The sequence below is a fragment of the Microcaecilia unicolor genome, chromosome 1 (assembly GCF_901765095.1).
Source record: "Microcaecilia unicolor chromosome 1, aMicUni1.1, whole genome shotgun sequence".
NCBI lineage: Eukaryota > Metazoa > Chordata > Amphibia > Gymnophiona > Siphonopidae > Microcaecilia > Microcaecilia unicolor.
This window is the reverse complement of record NC_044031.1, coordinates 458,562,699-458,583,777: the sequence shown is the minus strand read 5'-3', so window position 1 is coordinate 458,583,777 and position 21,079 is coordinate 458,562,699. Positions and strand designations below refer to the sequence as shown.

Genomic DNA, 21,079 nt, shown 5'->3' with positions numbered 1-21,079 from the left:
ATCAGGGGAGATAACACATTGTGAATTAATAGAGAATTTTTAAAAGCTGCCATGCCAGCCAACTCCCATTTCTTACCTAATTTCTTATAAGGAATATATCTCTGTAATGTTTAATGGTATACTTAATGACACCCAAATGGGCCCTGTTTACTAAGGCGCACTAACATTTTTAGTGCGCACTAAAAATTATCGCACGCTAACACTAGAGACACCCATAGGAGCATGCGGGTGTGTCTAGAGTTAGCGCACCTACAGTGTGCCTTAGTAACATACTATAGTGATGACAGATAAAGACCAGCATGACACATTTCAGGCTGGCCAGAAAGGTGGCCAGGGTTTTACCTGTAGATCTGTCTGGATTACTCCCCTGATATGGCATTAGGGTTGTTAACTGATGACAGTGCAATCTACCCCTCTCTGTGCAAACTAGTTTTACTGGGCGTGGAAAAGCCATATAAGGGACCTCTGTTTCTCCCATGCCTTTTTGACTCCACCACTTTGTGCAAAAGAGTATTCCAGGCAAACACTGCTCTCTCCATGAAAAAGTGTTTTCCTGATGTTGCTTTTTATTTCCCTCTTTTCAAGCTCATTTCATATCCTTTTGCTGTATAGGTGGTTTTATTTCTTATCTTAACAAGAATTTAAACGTATCATATCTCCCCTGCCCCTCTCTTCCAGGATATACATATTCAAGTCTTTGTCTCTTCTCATACTTCTTTTGGCGCAGACCCCCCCCCCCCCCGGGTGCAGCAGCGTCCCCCCCCCCCCAGGGTGCAGCACGACACCCCACTCCCCGGCGCATCAAGCCCCCCCCCCGGTGCAATGACACCCCCCTCCCTGGGTGCATTCTTGGCTGCTGGAGGGTGCAGAGAGCAGTTGCGCGCCTGTCGACTCCACTGGCTCCCTGCTCCCTTTGCCCCGGAACAGGAAGTAACCTGTTCTGGGGCAGAGGGAGCAGGGAACCAGCGGAGCCGACAGGCGCGCAGCTGCTCTCCGTACCCTCCAGCAGCGTGCACCCGGGGCGGACCACCCTGCCCTTGCTACGCCACTGTGCACATGCCCTCAATCCAGTTCTTTTGTCACCCAGTCAAATAAATGAATCAGATTTGTTTGACATGATTTACCTTGGGTAATGGAGCCATGGGAAGTGGAAAAGAGCACAAAGATCCCACAAAGTGATTAGAGTCAAAACACAAGGAGTGGGAACTGGATCAGAGTCTTCAAAAACAGACTCAAGATGTTGAAGCAAAATTATATACGTTTATTAAATATGACTCGACACGGTACCATGTTTGTGCTATGTGCCTGCTTTTGGAGTCAAAAGAAATAAAACAAATATATGTAAAAATTCATGCATGGATAAATGATCATAGAATAATACAAAATGATAAAAACAAGCATAGTGATAGATTGGATAAATGCATTAATAAGTAAACATATCATTATGAGGATGGGTTAAATTCTTGTGGGAATGGGTGGGGACAGGTAAGATTTCTGTCCTTGTGCAACTCTCTAGTATGGAGCCAAATGTTAAAATTGGTTGAGCATTGCAGCTGCTCATCTCCCTTACCATGAACAGGTTGACCTTCAATTTAATTTTCTCACCTCAAATTTGGAATTCTCTTTGCACTGCAAAGATGCTATTTCTAGCCAAGTTATTTGTTTCCAGATGGATAATAACAATCAGTTTATAATGCTTACTTTATTCTCTGATTTCACTAAATTTGATTTGTGTTCCTGCTAACTGAAAATCCCAGGATGCATTTAACCTTTTTCTATTGATCTGAACTGTGATCCTAAGTTGATTTCTCTAATAATGGAGTCTTCCACCAGTTTTAGCTTTTTGTTTTGAGTTCTTTTTGGTACATTGGATGTCCCCCTTTTTTTTTTGTTTTCCCCTGAACTCTCTTCTGATTTTAGTCCTAGAGCATCCTCATTTCTCAGGGCAGAGAAGGCAGTACTCGGAGATCTCTTTTGTGGGAGTGGTTGTTCTTGTGCCAGAACCTACCATAAACCATTTATTCCTGAGTTGTTTGATTCTTTATGGAAGTGCAGATAGATAGGCTTCATATCAAATCGTTGGGGAGGTTCCTTTTATTACAACTAATTCTTCCCTTGTTTAGGTCTACTCTTTCCTCAAGACAGAGTACTGGAGACAGATGGAGCAAGCTTTAAGTATCCAAATTCATTCCCTTAGAATAAAGGCTTTAAACAATAGCCATTTTGATTATTTGATTGGCCATACTGCTATACTCATGAGACAATAAGAGCAAAAAACACTTAATTGAAGGGAATAGGTTATGGTTAGGCAGACTATATAGGAAAAACCACCCTGGATTGAGTGTATTTAAATGCCCAGGGCCTGTAGACTGTATCTGGACTGGAAACAATCCCTAATATTTATTAAAAGTTCAGCACCTATAAAATAGCAGTTGATCAATAGATTGGTGTTTAGGAGGGCAAAAGACAAGGTTAGAGTCCTGCTCTCTGCTGGTGCTCCCTATCCCTGATTGGCTTACCACGAATCTATGTGGACATCAGCTTTTTTTATTTATTAGCCCCAAGCAGTGGAATGATTTACTCCTCATTCTCAGTTCCAGAGCTCTCCTAAATTTAAAACTCTACTTTTCAATTGGCATTTAATTTGTCCGCTGACAGCTTGCCTCACTAACCCTGTGGTTGTACAGAGCTGAATGATAGCTTTTTAAATACATTTTTAAAAATAAATTTCTCTTGTGCATATGTGTTTTGCTTGGTTTTGACTGACTGTTTTCTTTCCTGTCATAACGTTGTATTTCCTTTTCTTGTATTCTCTATTTTTTTTTTTACTTTTTAAAATTTTGTTAACTGCTTTTGACCTTGTTATGTAAAGGCAGTATATCAAATAAACGTAAACATAAAATGCAAGGTAGAAGTAGAAACTGTACTTGTGTTATTGTTATTACGAATGTGTGCAGCAAAATCACAAGACAGAAATACAGGTAGCCCGTTATCTCAAAGCAAAACCAATGTTAGAGAAATACAGAAAAGAAGCTGGAATTTTCTTTGCTGTTTGGGAATCTGGTATCTGTAGAGAGCCAGACCACATGAAACAACAAGTTGTCACAATATATCAAAACAGGCAATGAAGCATCATGAAATGTTCACACATCTTGTTAGGAAGCTAAATTATGAAATGTCAGCTTTAAAATTAATCAGTTTCATTTCTCTCATTAACAGAAATCAGGAGGTGAAAACTTCTTAAAACCAACATATGTTTCAGAAAAGTTACTTTGAACAGTTTTGGTTTATACTTTGTGAAGAATGCCTTAAAATGTGTCATGCTCCTCTAAATGGCTGCTTTGTTAGTGATAACAAGTTTTATGGTAGAATGTCATGAAGATATGAATTTTTTTCTGGGGGGGGAGGGGTAGGAGTTGGCAAAGAGCCAGGTACCCAAGTAATTGTTCAGTGAGTAATGCTAGTGCTGCTTGTCACACATTTGTTTGGGCCTTGTTCATTCCAAAGCCCCACTGTGGTTACTAGGCAACCACATCAGTACTGATGTAAATGCACATAGGGGAATGAACTGCCGTTGCACCTTTTTTTTTAAAGATGGCAAAACAAATGATCCATGTAAATTGGTTTTCATCTCCAAGGCGAAACATTTTGAAACGTGTCGGCTAGAATATGCCGTGGGCTTCATTGAAAAAATTGCTTTCAAAATCAGAAAGATGATGTCAGCAATCTAATTGAATTCACAGAAGTTGATAAAGATGTCAGCCTTGCTAATTATAAAGAGGCAGCTAACCCATTAAAATTTTCATTTAAAGCATCAGTTGCAGCTGAAATTAGGCTGAGGCCAATAAAGATTTAGTAACCAGTTTTTCAAACATGAATGAATGAGTTCACATAAGAAATTTTTCAATATAAGGTATCCATTTGTCACATACCATGCACCCCCAGACTGCTGTTAATTCTCTGCTATGCAACTAGTGCTATTATAAATAGTACTGTCACTGATTAATTTCTAGAGAAATTTAAGTTGGACCTACAGTGGTGGAAATAAGTATTTGATCCCTTGCTGATTTTGTAAGTTTGCCCACTGACAAAGACATGAGCAGCCCATAATTGAAGGGTAGGTTATTGGTAACAGTGAGAGATAGCACATCACAAATTAAATCCGGAAAATCACATTGTGGAAAGTATATGAATTTATTTGCATTCTGCAGAGGGAAATAAGTATTTAATCCCTCTGGAAAACAAGACCTAATACTTGGTGGCAAAACCCTTGTTGGCAAGCACAGTGGTCAGACGTCTTCTGTAGTTGATGATGAGGTTTGCACACATGTCAGGAGGAATTTTGGTCCACTCCTCTTTGCAGATCATCTCTAAATCATTAAGAGTTCTGGGCTGTCGCTTGGCAACTCGCAGCTTCAGCTCCCTCCATAAGTTTTCAATGGGATTAAGGTCTGGTGACTGGCTAGGCCACTCCATGACCCTAATGTGCTTCTTCCTGAGCCACTCCTTTGTTGCCTTGGCTGTATGTTTTGGGTCATTGTCGTGCTGGAAGACCCAGCCACGACCCATTTTTAAGGCCCTGGCGGAGGGAAGGAGGTTGTCACTCAGAATTGTACGGTACATGGCCCCATCCATTCTCCCATTGATGCGGTGAAGTAGTCCTGTGCCCTTAGCAGAGAAACACCCCCAAAACATAACATTTCCACCTCCATGCTTGACAGTGGGGACGGTGTTCTTTGGGTCATAGGCAGCATTTCTCTTCCTCCAAACACGGCGAGTTGAGTTCATGCCAAAGAGCTCAATTTTTGTCTCCTCTGACCACAGCACCTTCTCCCAATCACTCTCGGCATCATCCAGGTGTTCACTGGCAAACTTCAGACGGGCCGTCACATGTGCCTTCCGGAGCAGGGGGACCTTGCAGGCACTGCAGGATTGCAATCCGTTATGTCGTAATGTGTTACCAATGGTTTTCGTGGTGACAGTGGTCCCAGCTGCCTTGAGATCATTGACAAGTTCCCCCCTTGTAGTTGTAGGCTGATTTCTAACCTTCCTCATGATCAAGGATACCCCACGAGGTGAGATTTTGCGTGGAGCCCCAGATCTTTGTCGATTGACAGTCATTTTGTACTTCTTCCATTTTCTTACTATGGCACCAACAGTTGTCTCCTTCTCGCCCAGCGTCTTACTGATGGTTTTGTAGCCCATTCCAGCCTTGTGCAGGTGTATGATCTTGTCCCTGACATCCTTAGACAGCTCCTTGCTCTTGGCCATTTTGTAGAGGTTAGAGTCTGACTGATTCACTGAGTCTGTGGACAGGTGTCTTTCATACAGGTGACCATTGCCGACAGCTGTCTGTCATGCAGGTAACGAGTTGATTTGGAGCATCTACCTGGTCTGTAGGGACCAGATGTCTTACTGGTTGGTGGGGGATCAAATACTTATTTCCCTCTGCAGAATGCAAATAAATTCATATACTTTCCACAATGTGATTTTCCGAATTTAATTTGTGATGTGCTATCTCTCACTGTTACCAATAACCTACCCTTCAATTATGGGCTGCTCATGTCTTTGTCAGTGGGCAAACTTACAAAATCAGCAAGGGATCAAATACTTATTTCCACCACTGTAAGTATTTTCAGATCTAGAAAAAGATGTAACTTAATTAGTGCAGTAATTGTGTAATTTGTGTTTCTTATTGGGTGATTCTTCTTGTAGGAAAAAAAGGATGGAATTTTGAGTAGTAAGAGCATAGGTGATTTTGAAGGTAGATAATATGCATTTTAACAAAGTAAGGGAGGGGGGGGGGGGCTTTTACAAAGCCACACTAGCGTTTTTAGCTCGTGGTAAAAACCAGCTGGCAGTAAACGCTGAGACGCCCATTATATTCCTCTGAGCGTCTCAGTGTTTACTGCCAGCTCATTTTACCATGAGCTAAAAACGCTAGTGTAGCTTTGTAAAAGGCCCCCTATGTGCATGCAGGTAAAATCTCGCAAAACAGTTCATTTAGGAACATTTTTATTAAGTTTGGGGGGGGGGGGGAAATTTGCTGTCTCCCAGATTGCAGCAATCTGTGAATGCATTTCGGTAAGTTCCAGATGTTAGGTTAAATGTAAACTTTAATTATCACATTTGCTTTTAGCATCAGTGAGTGAAAACCATGAAATGTACATGAAGGATTCTGTGTCTGCCGCAGAGGTTGGCACTGGCCAGTACGACACGACAAAGGGCATCTCTCAAACCAACTTGATAATGACAGTGACTCCAGAGAAAAAGACAGAGGAAGACAGAGAGAAAGATGAGGAGGAGGTGGATGAGAAGAAGAAAGAGGTAGAAGTCACTCCAGTTACAGCACTGCGGCATGACACAAAGGTACAACTTAATGAGCTCTTACTATATGCATTTAGCTTAGACCCTGGAAGAAACAGGGTTGGAGTGGCAGAATCTCCTGAGTAGCAAAGTATATATTTGAGGACTGATTAAAAAATCATAAATAAATGTGTAAAGCCTGTAGAAGATGCAAGCACCTTTTAAAATAATACAGCCACTGAAACAAATGATCTTCTGTAGTCTTAGCACTGTTAGCTTGGGGGAGAAAAAAAAAAAAGCTTTATTTTTCTGTTTGTGCTTTGGCTTTGTGCTTTAAGTTAAGGATGATTGTGTGTTAGATTGGGGTACTTGATTACGTGGAAAAATTAGGAATTGTTTACCTTAAAATGTGTTTCAGGCACTGTAATCACTGCAGTACTCTGCTTTATACGCTTGATTAAATTGATTTTTTATTTTATGCTAATGGCCAGTTCCATTTTTAGTTTAATTGATTTACTTATTGTGCACCATTCCCACTGAGATCTTACAGCTTTACAATGAAATTTTTATTGACTAATCATTTACTGCTTAAATAACCAAAGCTCTTTTTTTTCTGTTGGTGAGCAAATGCGTTGCAGAGGAGCTGTGCAAACACAACAGTTCCGTTAGTAACATCCATTGGGGTTGATACAGAAAGCAACCTTGGGCTACAGTGCACCCTGAACGAGCAGTTTATCTGCTCATTAAAGGCTGCTGTGTTTGCGTGATAGACATCGGTGCGCAGCATTAATGCGTGCTAAAGAGCTGATCAGCTACCCTGCAGCATGCAGAGCTGTGCACAGTTATCTATTGTGGGAGCTCAAAGTCAGAAACCTACTGCCAGGTCTGAGGCTGATGTAGAGCCCCCGTGGTCTACACTGGCCCCATGTCCTTCCTTCTGCTCCAGTATGGTACTATCCCATCCCATAAAGTCACCTGATCCGGTTCCTTCCCCCTGGTGGTTTTTTTAAAATTCCCCTGTGGCACCCAATCTCCTTTTCAAGCCCCCTAGACTCGAGTACCTTGAAGGAGGCAGGAGAGATGCTTACTCACTCCTACCTCCAGGCCATCATCTCCAGAATGGTGGCCCCTGCCCCGTATGGTGCCTTCAAGATACTTGGGTTCGCAGAGGAGGGGATGCTTGGAGAGGAGGTTGGGGGTGGATTGGGTGCCACTAAACACCAGGGACAACATTTCTTTTTAATTCTGCTTGCTTGGTGGAAGGAGGGTGGGGATGTCACTAGATACATAGGGAGATCAGTTTTTAAATAGGGAAGAGGGGAGCCATTTGGTCCTGGTGAGGGGTGGGATGGAGGGAGGCTGGCTTGTGGACTGTAGCTGGTCCTGTTCCTGTCGAGGGGTGTGGTAGGGCCATTAGACACCACTATTTAATATTAGAGAGGCAGCCAGGTCAGTCAGGCGGGAGGGGAGAGGGGAGTGAGATCGGGGCCTGTGAAAACAAATGACACCTCTTTAACATCACTCTTTGTCTGTACCTGAGCCAGTTGTGGCTCAGGCACTTTCAGGAAGGATGGCATTTGGCAATGAATTGGTAACTAGTGCCACTATTTTAGCACCATAGTCTTTACATGATCTTATTTACTTTAAGAATCGTTTTTATATAAGTTTTGCATCAATACAGTACTCTGTAGCAATCAATTTACCCTTTTCTCTTAATCTTTTTTCATTTTTTCCGGGGATCTTCAGATACTAGTGCTGCTCTCACCATATGAACATAAAATTCAATGTTCTTTTATCCATCCTGGAAAATGGTTGAGGTGCAAATCTTCATAGATCAACCCACAATCACCTAATATTTATAAGAGTTCCTACTCTTTCTTTTAGCGTTTTACTTAAAAGTTCGTATCTAGCACTTATCTTTCTCAACAGCACCATTTTATCCATAGGAGAACCTCCGCTAACATGGCCAAGTTTTGTTTTCTTCCTCAGGGAAGAGGTTCCCTGAAAAAATAAAGTAAAGATTATACAATTTAACGAATTTCTTATGTTGCCGTTTTTTTTTTTTTTAAACAGAATAATTATATCTCTCCCCTCTTATAACTGAATATTCACAGCTACAGAACACACATGCTCCTGCATAAGTTTGAACAAAATGGCTGCAGTTTGTCGGCACTAAACAATCCATTTAAATAGCACACAGCTGATAGCAAAACATGCATTCTGATTGGATCCCGTAATGCATCTTCTCATCCAATCATATTAATGACCACCAGTCAATCTCCGAGTTTAACCCTGCTGGATATAAAGTTTGTAAATGAAAAATCCAATGTTGTTCTTTAAAATTCAAAAGTTGACCCACATTACCACCCTCCCATCCCAACTGTATATGATCTAATATTCTCCATTTAATATCATTCAGCGAATGTTGATATTCCATCCAATGTTGCACCGAAGGTGCTGTGGTAAACTGGTTCTTTATTTTGGATTTGTGCTCGTACAACCATGCCCGTGCTGAGCGGCTTGATCTCCCGATATATACTTTTCTCACAAGGACATATTATAGCATATACTATATTACATGTCAAGCATGTAGTATGAGAGCGAGCATAGAACAATTTGCCATTCAGCAGATCTCGCCAACTCAGACCCTCGATAGTCGAAACACACCATTGACAGGATCCACATGGAAAGTGTCCCAAAACCTCTGTTGAATCAACATGATAATCTAGACGTTTGTAAGTAAAAAATCTCCCCCAGTGTTTTACTACGGCTATAAGCACAAATAGGATGCTCTAAAAAGCAATCATATATTTGTAACATTTTCTAATGTACATGAATGCTATTATTAATTTTAGAACTTAAAGGAGAGTAAGGTATAACAGCTGTTAATCTATCATCTTCTGATTTAGGGCGATACTGTAATAACAAATCTCTTTGAGCGAATTTTGCTCGCAGATAGGCTTTTCTCACCATTGTGTTTGGGTACCCCCGTTCTTAGAAATGCTTAGACATTGCTGAAGCTTGAGTCTCAAATTCTATTTTACTAGAGCAAATTCTTCTTAAACTTAAAAACTGACTAATCGGTAGACCAGCCTTTAAATGGTAAGGGTGGCTGCTGGAAAAATGTAGCAAGGTATTTCGTGTAGCAGGTTTCTGATACAGTGTGATGTTTACTTGATTATTCACCCTATATACCCGCACATCACCATGTATTAAAAAAGGAGGAAAGAAGGCCGGCATGGTTAACAAGTGAGGTTAAGGAACTTAAGGCTAAAAGAAAATACTTAAGAAAATGGAAGAAAGATCTGACTGAAAATAATAGGAAACAGCATACTGAATGACAAGTCAAATGCAAAGCATTCATAATGAAGGCAAAGACTTTGAAAAGAAGATTGCGTTGAAGGCAAAAACACCAAGTAAAAATTTTGAGGTATTTTCAAAGCAAGAAGCCGGTAAATGAATCAGTTGGCTATCTAGATGACCGAGAGATGAAAGGGGCACTCAGGGAAGACAAGGCCATACCTGAGAGATTAAATTAATCCTTTGTTTTTGTCTTCACCGAGGAAGATGTGGGAGAGATACTAGTGCCTGAAATGGTATTCAAAGCTGACAAGTCAGAAAATGAAACAAATCTCTGTAAACCTGGAAGATGTAATGGGGCAAATCACCTGTATGGGATGGTATACATTCCAGAGTACTGACAGAATTGAAAAATGAACTTGCAGAGCTATTGTTAGTAATATGTAATTTATTTTTAAAATCCAGCATGGTATCAGAGGGATTGGAGGGGTGGCCAATGTAACACCAGTTTTTAAAACAGGTTCCAAAGGTGATCTGGAAATTTGTAGAGTGGTGAGCCCGACATCGGTGCAGGCAAAATGGTACAGACCATTATAAAGAACAAAATTACAGAGCATATGCATAAGCATGGATTAATGAAAACCAACATGAATTTAGTCAAGGGAAATCTTGCCTCACCAATCAACTACATTTCATTGAAGCGGTGAATAAACATGTGGATAAAGGTGAGCCAGTTGATATTATATATCTGGATTTACAAAGCACCTTATGAACGACTCCTGAAGTAATTACATTTGCTGATGACACAGTTATTCAAAGTTGATAGATCACAAGAAGATGTGAAATATTGCAAGAGGACCTTACAAGACTTGGAGATTGGACATCCAAATGGCAGATGATGTTTAATATGAGGAAGTGCAAAGTGATGCATGTGGAAAAGAGGAACCCAAACTATAGTTATGTAATGCAAGGTTCCACATTAGAGAGTCACCGCCCAGGAAAAGGACCTCGTTCATGATACGTTGAAACCTTCTGCTCAGTGTGCAGCTGTGGCTAAGAAAATAAATAGAATGTTAGGAATTATTAGGAAAGAAATGGAAAACAAAAATTGAGAATGTTATAATGCCTTTGTATCTCTCCATGGTGCGACCATACCTCTGTCATCACATATAAAAAGAATGGGATGACTTCCCTGTGAGGAAAAGCTAAGGTGACTCAGCTTGCAGAAGAGATGGCTGAGGGGGAGATATGATAGAGGTCTATAAAATACTGAGTGGAGTGAAATTTGTAGACAATCACTTATTTAAGCTTTCAAAAAATTCTAGGATTGGGGATGAGATGTTGTGCCAATATATATTTTGTCACATGGGCATTGTACAAAATAAACAACATAATGATTCACAGTGGGGCTCATTTTCAAAGCACTTAGCCTCCCAAAGTTCCATAGAAACCTATGGAACTTAGCCTCCCAAAGTGCTTTGAAAATATGCCTCAACGTGTGTTAACTCTAGCTGATATCTTTTGATGAGTCTCGCTGGGTGATGCTGCTCCACTCCTTCTATAGAACTGCTGCACCAAGAACAATGAGCATGGCATTTATGCCCTCTTTGGTAAGCTATCAATGGAAACTCCTTGAGAAAACTATGAATTGTTAAAATAAGCCATCAATTGAATTGATGCCTCCACTGGGCAGGGCTGGGCGCCACCATTTTGCGGCGTCAAAGGAAGAGGAGGGAGGCAGGCTGCTTTCCTCCTCCAACCAAGGTAGGGGGGCGGGCAGAGAGGGAGGGTAGGCGGCGGATCGGATGGCAGAGCGGACCCTTGCCAATGCTGGGGGTTGGGTTGGGGGGGCGGCGGTCCAGCGGACCGCCAGCCCCCCCTGTCGCTGGGGGGGGGGCGGCGGCGGCCACGGCCACCGGACCACCAGGCAGGAACCATTTTCGGAGGGTTTGGGGGAGCTGGGGGAGCTGGAGCTGCGTCATAATTATAGCAATGAGAAACCTTAGTTATTCTAGTTGTTTGAGATAAAGGTATTCTTTGTTATGAGAATGCAAGCGTTCATTAATCCGGTGGTTCAGCATCTATTTTCAGGCATTAAGAAATCCAGCCCATGTTCAGAACTTCTTTGCTACATCTCACAGTTTGTGGACTGCTCTGGTAGGATGCTAAGGAAGGAGAAATTTGATTATACTTGCTAATTTTCTTTCCTTTAATCCCACCAGATTGGTCCAGAGGCCTCCCCTAGCATATCAACAGAGATTAATCCACTCTTGTATTTATGTTTAGCATACATGCTTTGGCAGACTGCTCTACGTCAGACAGGTATAGAGCTGTGATACATTGAGCTTAACAAATCAAGTAGAAAAGATGATCGATGCTTTGTTGCTTTGAGTGTTTAAGGCTGCATGGTGCCCTTAAGGGGCAAAACACATAGAACTATTTTGTTCCTCTGTCAAGGCCGGTGCTAGGGTCTCTTAGGGGCTCATTTGCAAAGCACTTAGCCTTCCAAAGTTCCTTAGGTTTCTATGGAACTTTGGAAGGCTAAGTGCTTTGAAAATATGCCTCTTAGCGTCCCCCCCAGTGGCGTTCCTAGGGGGGCTGACACCCGGGGCGGATCGCCGATGCACCCCGCCCCCCGGGTGCAGCGCCCCCCCACGAAGGAACCCCCCCGCCTGGGTGCACACCGCTGGGGGGGGGGTGCCGTGCGCGCCTGTCCGTCGTTCGTTCCATGCTCCCTCTGCCGGGGGCAGAGGGAGCATGGAATGAACGACGGACAGGTGCGCGTGGCACCCCCCCCCCAGCGGCGTGCACCCGGGGTGGACCGCCCCCCCCCCAGGAGCGCCACTGGTCCCCCCCTGCAAACTATCAGTTGCCCTCTCACCCCGCCCCCTTTTTCAGCCCAGTGCCTTAAAAGGTGAAGATCAAAAGTTTTATTTTGTTTTGTTTTTTTTACTCGACAGCTTTTTAATTTATTTGAAAGCTTCCCATATGTAGATATAAATATCATGAAATAAAACTGAATATCACTAAAACAGCTTAAACGTTATTGTAGTTGGTGGAAACACTAATAAAGGCTGTATTTTGTGCTCATTTTTCTATACTGCTCTATACAATACAGTACTATATGGCCAACATTTAGTGAGGATATCCTCATTTCTGATGGGTTCTTCTTAACTGTTGTAATCTGCCTTGGGAAGCCTGGTGTTATAAAGATTGGAAGTAAAATTAAACACTCCTTTCGTTGGAGCACAAGGAATCACATCTTCACCTCATCTCTTCTATATAAATGGATTATTCTGGTTTTTATTTTTGTACAAATGGATTATTCTGTTTTGAACATGTTTCAAGGACAAGTAGTTTTCAGAAGTCAAAATAATAAAAAATAAATATGTTTTATTTTTTATTTTTATTTTTTTTTTACATTTGTACCCCACACTTTCCCACTCATGGCAGGCTCAATGCGGCTTACATGGGACAATGGAGGGTTAAGTGACTTTCATGCGCATCTCTCATTTGCTTAAACATAACTAAATGGGCTATAAGCCCCTAATGTAGTCCATTGGTTTTCTTATATTTTGTCCTTGTGATGACTTATACTGTTCCAACCACCACCGCTGCCGCTGCAGTAATGCCGCCATCCCCCTCCCACACACTACAACCCTCCCAAGAAGACCTACCTTGATCCTTGAATGCCACCCTGGTGGTTTAGTGGCTGCTGCGGGGGGGGGGGGGGGCAGGAAAGAATCCCACTCTTTACTTCCCTCTGCTGCTCCTCCATCTCCACTTTGCCCTTCTGTGCTGACTGCCGCAGGAAGCCTCGGCAGCCATTTTGAAAATATGGCGGCAGTGCCCATGGCATAGAACAGCAAAGCAGAGACGGAGGAGCGACAGAGGGCAGGAAAGAGTGGGATTCTTTCCTGCCCCTGCAGCCACAGAGGCCACTAAACCACCAGGGTGGCCTTCAAAGATCAAGATAGGTCTTCTTGGGAGGACTGTAATGTAGCGCAGGGTAAGCATGGTAGTTTCTGGCGCCCCTTGAAAGTCGGTGCCCCCTGCCATTCAAGCCCTGCTTACCGCGTTTGGCTGGCCCTGTCCTCTGTCTTCATCCGCTGGTTGACAGATAACAACCATAGTTTTTAGACTGCAGGCAAAATCTAATTTCTATTTCTGGAGTTTTTAGGTCTACTTTGCAGGACCTATAGAGTTTGGATACATTACAAAGGTGATTCGCTCTTGAAAGGGAGAAAAATAACTGTTGTTGCCCCCCCCCCCCTATGGTTCAAAGAGTGGATGCTAAGACAGTCTTGGACATCCTTGGCCAGAGATCCTCTATCACTTGGCCATGCTATCTGAGGAGAGGTTTATACAGAGGAGACAAAAGGGACTTAAAAGAATAGAGGTAAAACTTAAAGGTGCAGATATTTGATGCATCAGGCTCAGTCTGCTTTGTTTTAAGATAAAAGGAACAAATGAAGGCTTAGAGAACCAGTTGCCATCTTGGTGAGAAAAACAGAAAATTAAAAGAACTATAACAGCCCTAACTTGCAAATTCAATCCTAGAGAAGAAAGTTTACTGTTCGTTGCCAAAGTGCTGAACTATGACAACAAACAAGTGCCTTTTCTCCCCTCTTGCCTTCAGAACGACCTTTTATTTACTGCTAAAAAGAAGAAGAAAAATTAGAAATCTGCAAGCAGTGCTTGGACACTACTTTGTTCAGGCCACAGACCTTTAGTCTTGGCAGCACTAAATACTAGACAAGGGAATCTTTCCAAAATGGTCTTTGTTTTACTCAGCAAGTTAGTTCTGCTTCAGTAAGCCCTTAGACTGCTGCTAATTAGCTGGAGCAAAAAGTCAGGATTTTGATGCATGGTTGCATAGGCATTCAGTCCCTCATTAGGATTTCTATGGCAATCTTCACTAAAAGAAAAAGACTACATTTTTTGCAATTGATCATTATTGAGAAAAAAACAACTGGCAATTACAGCTTCAGTACTCCTCCTGGTTAGTGTTACGTTTTTGCTTTGTTGGCATATTTTTTAATTTGTGTTTAGGGGGGGAAATAGGGAAGGATGGTTTTGGTCATAGGATGTATCTAGTGGTGTGGGTCTTTAAAAATAGACACAGTGGAGGAAGGGGAAGACCTTTGTGAAGATGTTGTAATAGGAAAACCCTTCCCACCAACCCTTGGTTGCCTATCTTAATTTTCGTCAAAGTTGATAATTCCACAGTAGCCAAAAGAGCAACTTAGCAAAGCTCACCATGGCTTGAGGTTGCAGGAATAAAAGAATGTTATTGTTTTCATGACTATGTCAAAGCTGCCTCCTAATCATCTACTGAGCTCCAAGATTGAAGCCAATGGGATTGACATGCTGATGCACAAAAATCCCTGTTAAAAAAAAATCCCATGGCTTTTAGATCCCCGGTAAAAGTTAACAAGTTTTAAATAGTGAGCGATGCTTAACCCATTAGTGCCCAATGTTCCCATAATAAGCCATATGGGAACAAATTGATGGGAACATTGGGCACTAATGGGGTGAAAGGAGATCTCATGCAAATGAGCTGCTCACAATTACAGCAAGTAGCTCGGTAGGGAAAGCGCTAGCGCATGTGAAGACAGTCACTAAGCATCGACGCTATGCACATGCTCAGAACACCGTGTTCTGTGGACTCAACTCCACAGCATTCTGCTGCTACACATATAAGCAATAAACCACCCCGGAGTGTTAAAGTTCCTTTTTTGTGGGACTCCATGCCAACTTTCACGCCCCAGGGGATTTATTGTTTATATACGTGTGTATGAAACACATGTAGCTATTTTTAAAAAATGCAGGCGCTGTGCATTCCTCCACAACATGCTTTTTGGTCCCAGTGCTGTTACATGCAGGACACACACATGTGCAAATAATATGGCAGTAGACTGCTTTGCCAAGAAACCACCATCATGCTACAACAGCTCCTGACCTCATTAAAGGGAAGCACTCTTTTCTTTGCATTCCTCGAAAGCAGCTGCGCATTGCTCGGGATGCTCATGTTAATATTAATCAGCATACGATTCTTGTTGGCTGCTACCAAGCATGGTAAAAACCATGCAGGACTTGCCAGAATGAACTGGTCAAAATCAGACATTCCTAATATGGTAAGCTTTGTGCATCGGGGCCTGAGTCACTAAAGGCCATGCTATAAATATTTTGTCACCAAGGGTGTAATTTTCAAAGGCACTTGAGTCTCTAGAACAGCAGTTTACATGCTCGTATTGATTCATATAAAATTGCCGGGGATATATGCATGCAAAAAGTAGATGCACATCAGAGTAGTGACTACTTGTTCATGATATATGCATTAGCGTTCTCAGAGACAGGATTGACGCTTATGCACCTGTTGTTGCTGGCGCATAAGCATACGCTATAACAATGGGAGTACACATAAATGTGTGTGCCTATTTTTCCTGGTGTAATTTTATAAAGGCACATATGGGTTTTTTTTTCATTGACTAGCTGTAACGTGTGCTTAAGTGCCTTGCCACCCTGTTATAAAATTACTTTTGCTGAGGGTCAAGGAGTTGACTTTTTTTTTTTCAAATTGGCTTTGCTTCTAAAATGTTGAAGGCTATGGGGACAGAGTTAGGACAAAGATAAAAGTTAGATACCTAGATCAGTGCTAGGCACCTAAATTTAGGCAAGTCAATTGCATACTCTTCCCTGCCCAAAATGTAAGGAAATTTAGGGGCCTTTGGTTGCAGATTTCCCAAATTTGGGCACCTGAAATTTTGGTGAAGTAACGTATGTCTTTTTTTTTTTTTTTAATGGACAAGCAAAAACAGAAAAGCAGGAGCAGAGCCTCTAAATACGTAACCCCAGTCGAGAAAAGGAGTAGACAATCAGCCATGGGGATGAGGTCTCTAAATCTTAATTAAAAGCATCAGTGCAATGGCACCCGGCATAGCCACCTGGCTAAGGGGTCACAAATAAAGCTTGTCTTGGATGACAAAAATGCAAGTTTGATTAAAGAACTGGACATTTTCCTTGACTATGCCCGTCCCCTTTAACTTGTGCTCTAGAATCCAAGACAAGCTTTATTTGTGACCCTTGAGGCAGGTGGCTGTGCCCACCAAAACCCGACCAGTGTCTGGTCCTATTGCACTGGTGCCTTTAATAAAGATTTGGAGACCTCATCCCCACGATGGATCGTCATTTGTTTGATCTTCTACTCCTTTTTTTAAATGAACTCCAAGTTAATGATATGCACAGCGTGCTCACAGCAAAAGAAACATGGGCCTATCAGTATGGGTATACTGTGCTGTCCATAAGTACAATGACCAGTAATACAGAGGATCCTTGCAACTACTTCCTAACAAAAGAAGCCCCTGCTGGGGTTAGCCAACACCCATTCACCCTTGTAGCAACAAAGGCTCTCCCATCAACCATCTGATCTACTTTCTTAAAAGAATCATGGCCCCAAACCGCCCTCCCCCAAATCCATAATACTAATTTAAAAAAAAACACCTTCCTGGACCCTAAACACTCTCCCTTCCCCCAGTCCATAAATATCAGACCCACATATCTTTTGTTCTACCACCCCAATCCCCTGCTATCAAGGCTCAGGTTCTACCAAGTTCCCTTATACCCTATACATGCTGTTTCTGAACCCTGGAAGGTTTTGCTGTTAGGGAATTCAGGGCCCTCCTGCTGATATCTTTTGTGCCTCCATCATTTCCTTGATTGTATGAATCACACATTACTTTTTAGTATGCACATATGTTCCTGGTTCTTCGCGCATGTTAAATAACCATAAACTAAGTCATCATTTAATGTACTTGCCAAGTGAGTAGTGGTCTTTACTGACTGTACCCCCACTGAATGTTGTTCTAGAGAGAAATTTTGAAAGAAAATTACCGAATTCCGTGGACAGATCTGGGGGGGGGGGGGGGGTTCCTTTTGTCAGTTTTGTTTTGTTTGTTGAAACTATCCCTTCACTTACAAAGGAAGTAAAAAGCATGTATTTCATACCATGTATACTTTCATTTGCAAATAAGTGGTCTTGTGAATTTATTTAAGTTGGTAGAGTGAACTGTGCATTTATAGTTGAATTTTCTAATCCATGCTCAAAATAACAAGTGCAATATACACTTGGGAAACTGCCCAAGTGATTTATTTTTGAAAGTCACTAATGCTTATATCTCTACTCTAATACCAGAGAATATTAAATGAGGACCCCAGTAAGTGAGAAGATAAACCAAATACAGTTCTGGATGATAACGCTAAAATAATACTTTAATAAACTAGAGAAGTTCTCAGAGTTACAAATTCACCCAAAACGAGACTCACACTAATGCGTGAAGTCTCTAAGGGTGGACAAATTTCTCAATCGTAGATCTTCTCAAGGGTGTCTATACTTCCACTAATAAAGGGAAAAACATTTGTTGTAAAGAACACCCTTCTTCCAATTGCATCCCATCAAATATACTTTAATAGTCAGAAATCTCAGAACTGTATGTGTTGATCCTATCACTTATTCCTCTAAACCTCCAACACATCCTAAATAAAAGATGTGCTCTAAAAATTCTATGGTAACTTCAACAATTTTAAATCTCTCACATCTCTATACTATCTGAAGTATATTTAATCAATCAAAAGAGAAGCAAAAAAGCACTTAGCATTTGTGTAGTTCAAAAATGATCCTCCTTGAAATGGTCCTTAGTGCTTATGTGGCACAATAGTAGACACACATGCTGGTGTTACACAGCTTAGTGAAAATTAACCAAGTCTCAGTACAAGACGTCTGGTACATGGAAATAATATTTGGTTTTGTAGGGAAAGATTTTTGAGTTTTCACATGTAGAATTTGGAAACAACTGTTAAGTAGTTAGTGGGGAGTGTATTTTGCTGGAGAGGTAAGTTGAAATCACAGTTGATAATATCGGATGGAATTGTGGGAGCCTGGATTTGATTTTTTTTTTTGAGCACTTGAAAAGTTTTGGTGGTATTGTTTGCAATTCAATTAGAAAAGAAATAACTAACAGTTTTCTTTTTGTTCCTCTAATCTTGTATTTTGCTGTTCTCTCTTTTTATCAGCCATCTTTACTTGGTCCAGATCCATTTCACACCCTGCCATCCTGTGTTTCAAGTTCCATTGCATCTTCCACTGAATTACGTAGAAGGTGCAAGGAGAAAGATCAAAAACCAATAGATCATTTGCCAACAAAAGACACGTATCAGAAGCATAGTGAGCCCAATTTGGACTCTGCCAGAAGAGAGCTGGGTTGCTCTGATGAACAAGAGATGTCTTCTGTTTATAAGCAAACACCTGGAATAGGCGGGACATTGTTTTCCTTCTCCTTGCATCTTCCAGATTCATTTCCTTCGGTGTTGGATGAAGATGGCTACCTTTCGTTCCCCAACCTTTCAGAAGCTCACCTACTGCCTGACAGCTTGCAACATTACCTCCCCATCCGCTCCCCATCGCTTGTCCCTTGTTTCCTTTTCATTTTCTTCTTTCTGCTCTCTGCCTCTTTCTCAGTGCCATACGCCCTCACGCTCTCCTTCCCTCTGGCTATGTGCCTCTGCTACCTAGAGCCCAAGGCGGCCTCCTTGAGTGCCTCACTTGACAATGACCTGAGTGACAGTTCAGATGAAGAGGTGTGTACCTCGGCATAGAACACACCGCTTTTTTTGTGTGTGTTCGGCGTTTTCAATCTTAAATGGTGTCAGAATGCTGCAGTAGTGGTCCTACTTTCAGAGACTCATTCTGTCTTGTTTGCTAGCAATTCAGAGTTCTTGTCATTGGGAAGTGCAGCTTCAACTCGAGGGTTAGGCACAACCCTGTGTACCAATAACCAGTTCTGATTCTAATCACACCACAAGACCTGTTGATTGCTACAAAGTGTAATTTAGTAAAGTTTGTTTTTCCATAATAATAATTTGAACTTTACAGAAAACTCATTATTTAGTAAACTGTGGTTTAAAATACTTATGCATAACTGATCTTTGTTAAAATAGCTGGTAGTTAAATTGTACACGTTGATATTCTTGTGAGAATTTGGTTTTCTCCTAGTTTCCTTGGTAGTCCACAGTATTCCCACTAGCAACATACTGCGCTGGTCGATAGTGTGAGTGCAAACTGATACTTCATAAAAAGTAAGCCTGCACTCTGTTGAGCTAAAATGTGTGTAGAGAGGTGACTTGAGAAGGGGGCAAGACATCTGGGCAGACTGGTTGGGCCAAAAGATCTATTGGCAGCTATTACTTTACTATGTTGTGTCTGTGTTGAGAAAAAAAGATTTCACTGCCCCTTCAGTGAATAATTATGGTATAGTAACAGTTTTGTGGGGGCTGTAAACAGCTTTACAGTAGTTTTGAGGATTATGCATGGGTTTTCAGACTTTTCCCTCAGGTCTCACACATTTTTTTTAGTTCCACATGTTCATTTTAATTAAAAAAAATAAATGTTGATGTGGTTTAATCTATTTAGTGCACGTTAAGTTTTTTAAGGTGATCTAAAAAAGGATGAAGTAGAGGAGAAGTAGCCTGGTGAAAGATTACTGAGAATATAGAGGTGGTAGAAGGATGGTGATAAAGACCAATACGGTATATTCCAAGAAATCGAGCAACACATTGGGGAAGGGAATTTTTTACAGAACTCCCATACATAGGAGGTTGTCATTTAGTATATGACTTAGGCTGATGGCACCACAAAAACCTATATAGACTTATGGAGGCCTAAACTTTGAGGAGATGAGGCCACTTTATCAGATGCATCTGGTGAAGAGGATTGTTGGCCTCAAAACCTAAAGCTTCAGTAAACCTCTAGGTCTACAGGGGGACCACCAGTGTTGTCATGTGCTATTATTTCTATATTTAACATTGGCAAATTGTTCAAACAGTGATTCCTTTGAGAGCATGAAACATTATTTTCCCCCAAGATCTCCTTATATTGAATAATTAAAAAAAAATGTCCTGTAACACTCTTAACCTCCCTGTAAACTGAACATAGAAATATATAGAACTCTTAATGGTTGATTCTTAGAACCCAGTACCCAGTGTTTCAGGCCCGCTAGACTTATAATTTAGAATGAAACACAGTTCATGATGAAAATCTGGATTTTAATGGTCTTGGTAAAATCACAACAGACCAAATGTGCCAAATAAAAGCTGAAATAGCAATAAGAGGAGCAGCCACTTGGCTGATAGTCATTTACCTTCTGCTCATGTTCTGATCTGTTTGGGAATATCAGTTGTTGGAACCATTTGTAAACCTGCTTTGATCTCAAAACTTTCCCCCCAGGCAACCCATAATTTGTTCCGTTAAATACACGAGCATGCCATCAGAGTATTGGTGGTGCTCAACGTTGCACATACTTATACAGGTTTTAAGATTTATCAATAAAGGAGCTTGAACAAAACTGTTCCCTCTGTTAGTATTAAATCAGTGTCAAAAAAAACAAGTTAAAAGAAAGCTATTTGGAAAGCAAGCCAT

The 21,079-nt window shown here is 41.4% G+C and overlaps 1 protein-coding gene across 9 annotated transcripts in view; it reads left to right on the top strand.

The window, feature by feature from the left end:
* EPB41L3 (erythrocyte membrane protein band 4.1 like 3) overlaps positions 1-21,079 on the top strand; it is a 529,614-nt gene that overhangs the window by 471,597 nt on the left and 36,938 nt on the right. For 7 of the 9 annotated variants that reach the window (XM_030213128.1, XM_030213119.1, XM_030213163.1 and 4 more), the window contains one exon: positions 6,140-6,369. In XM_030213128.1, the coding sequence (XP_030068988.1) occupies positions 6,140-6,369 (230 nt within the window). The remainder of the gene's footprint in view (positions 1-6,139; positions 6,370-21,079) is intronic. The other 2 variants (XM_030213154.1, XM_030213135.1) reach the window with 1 other exon arrangement.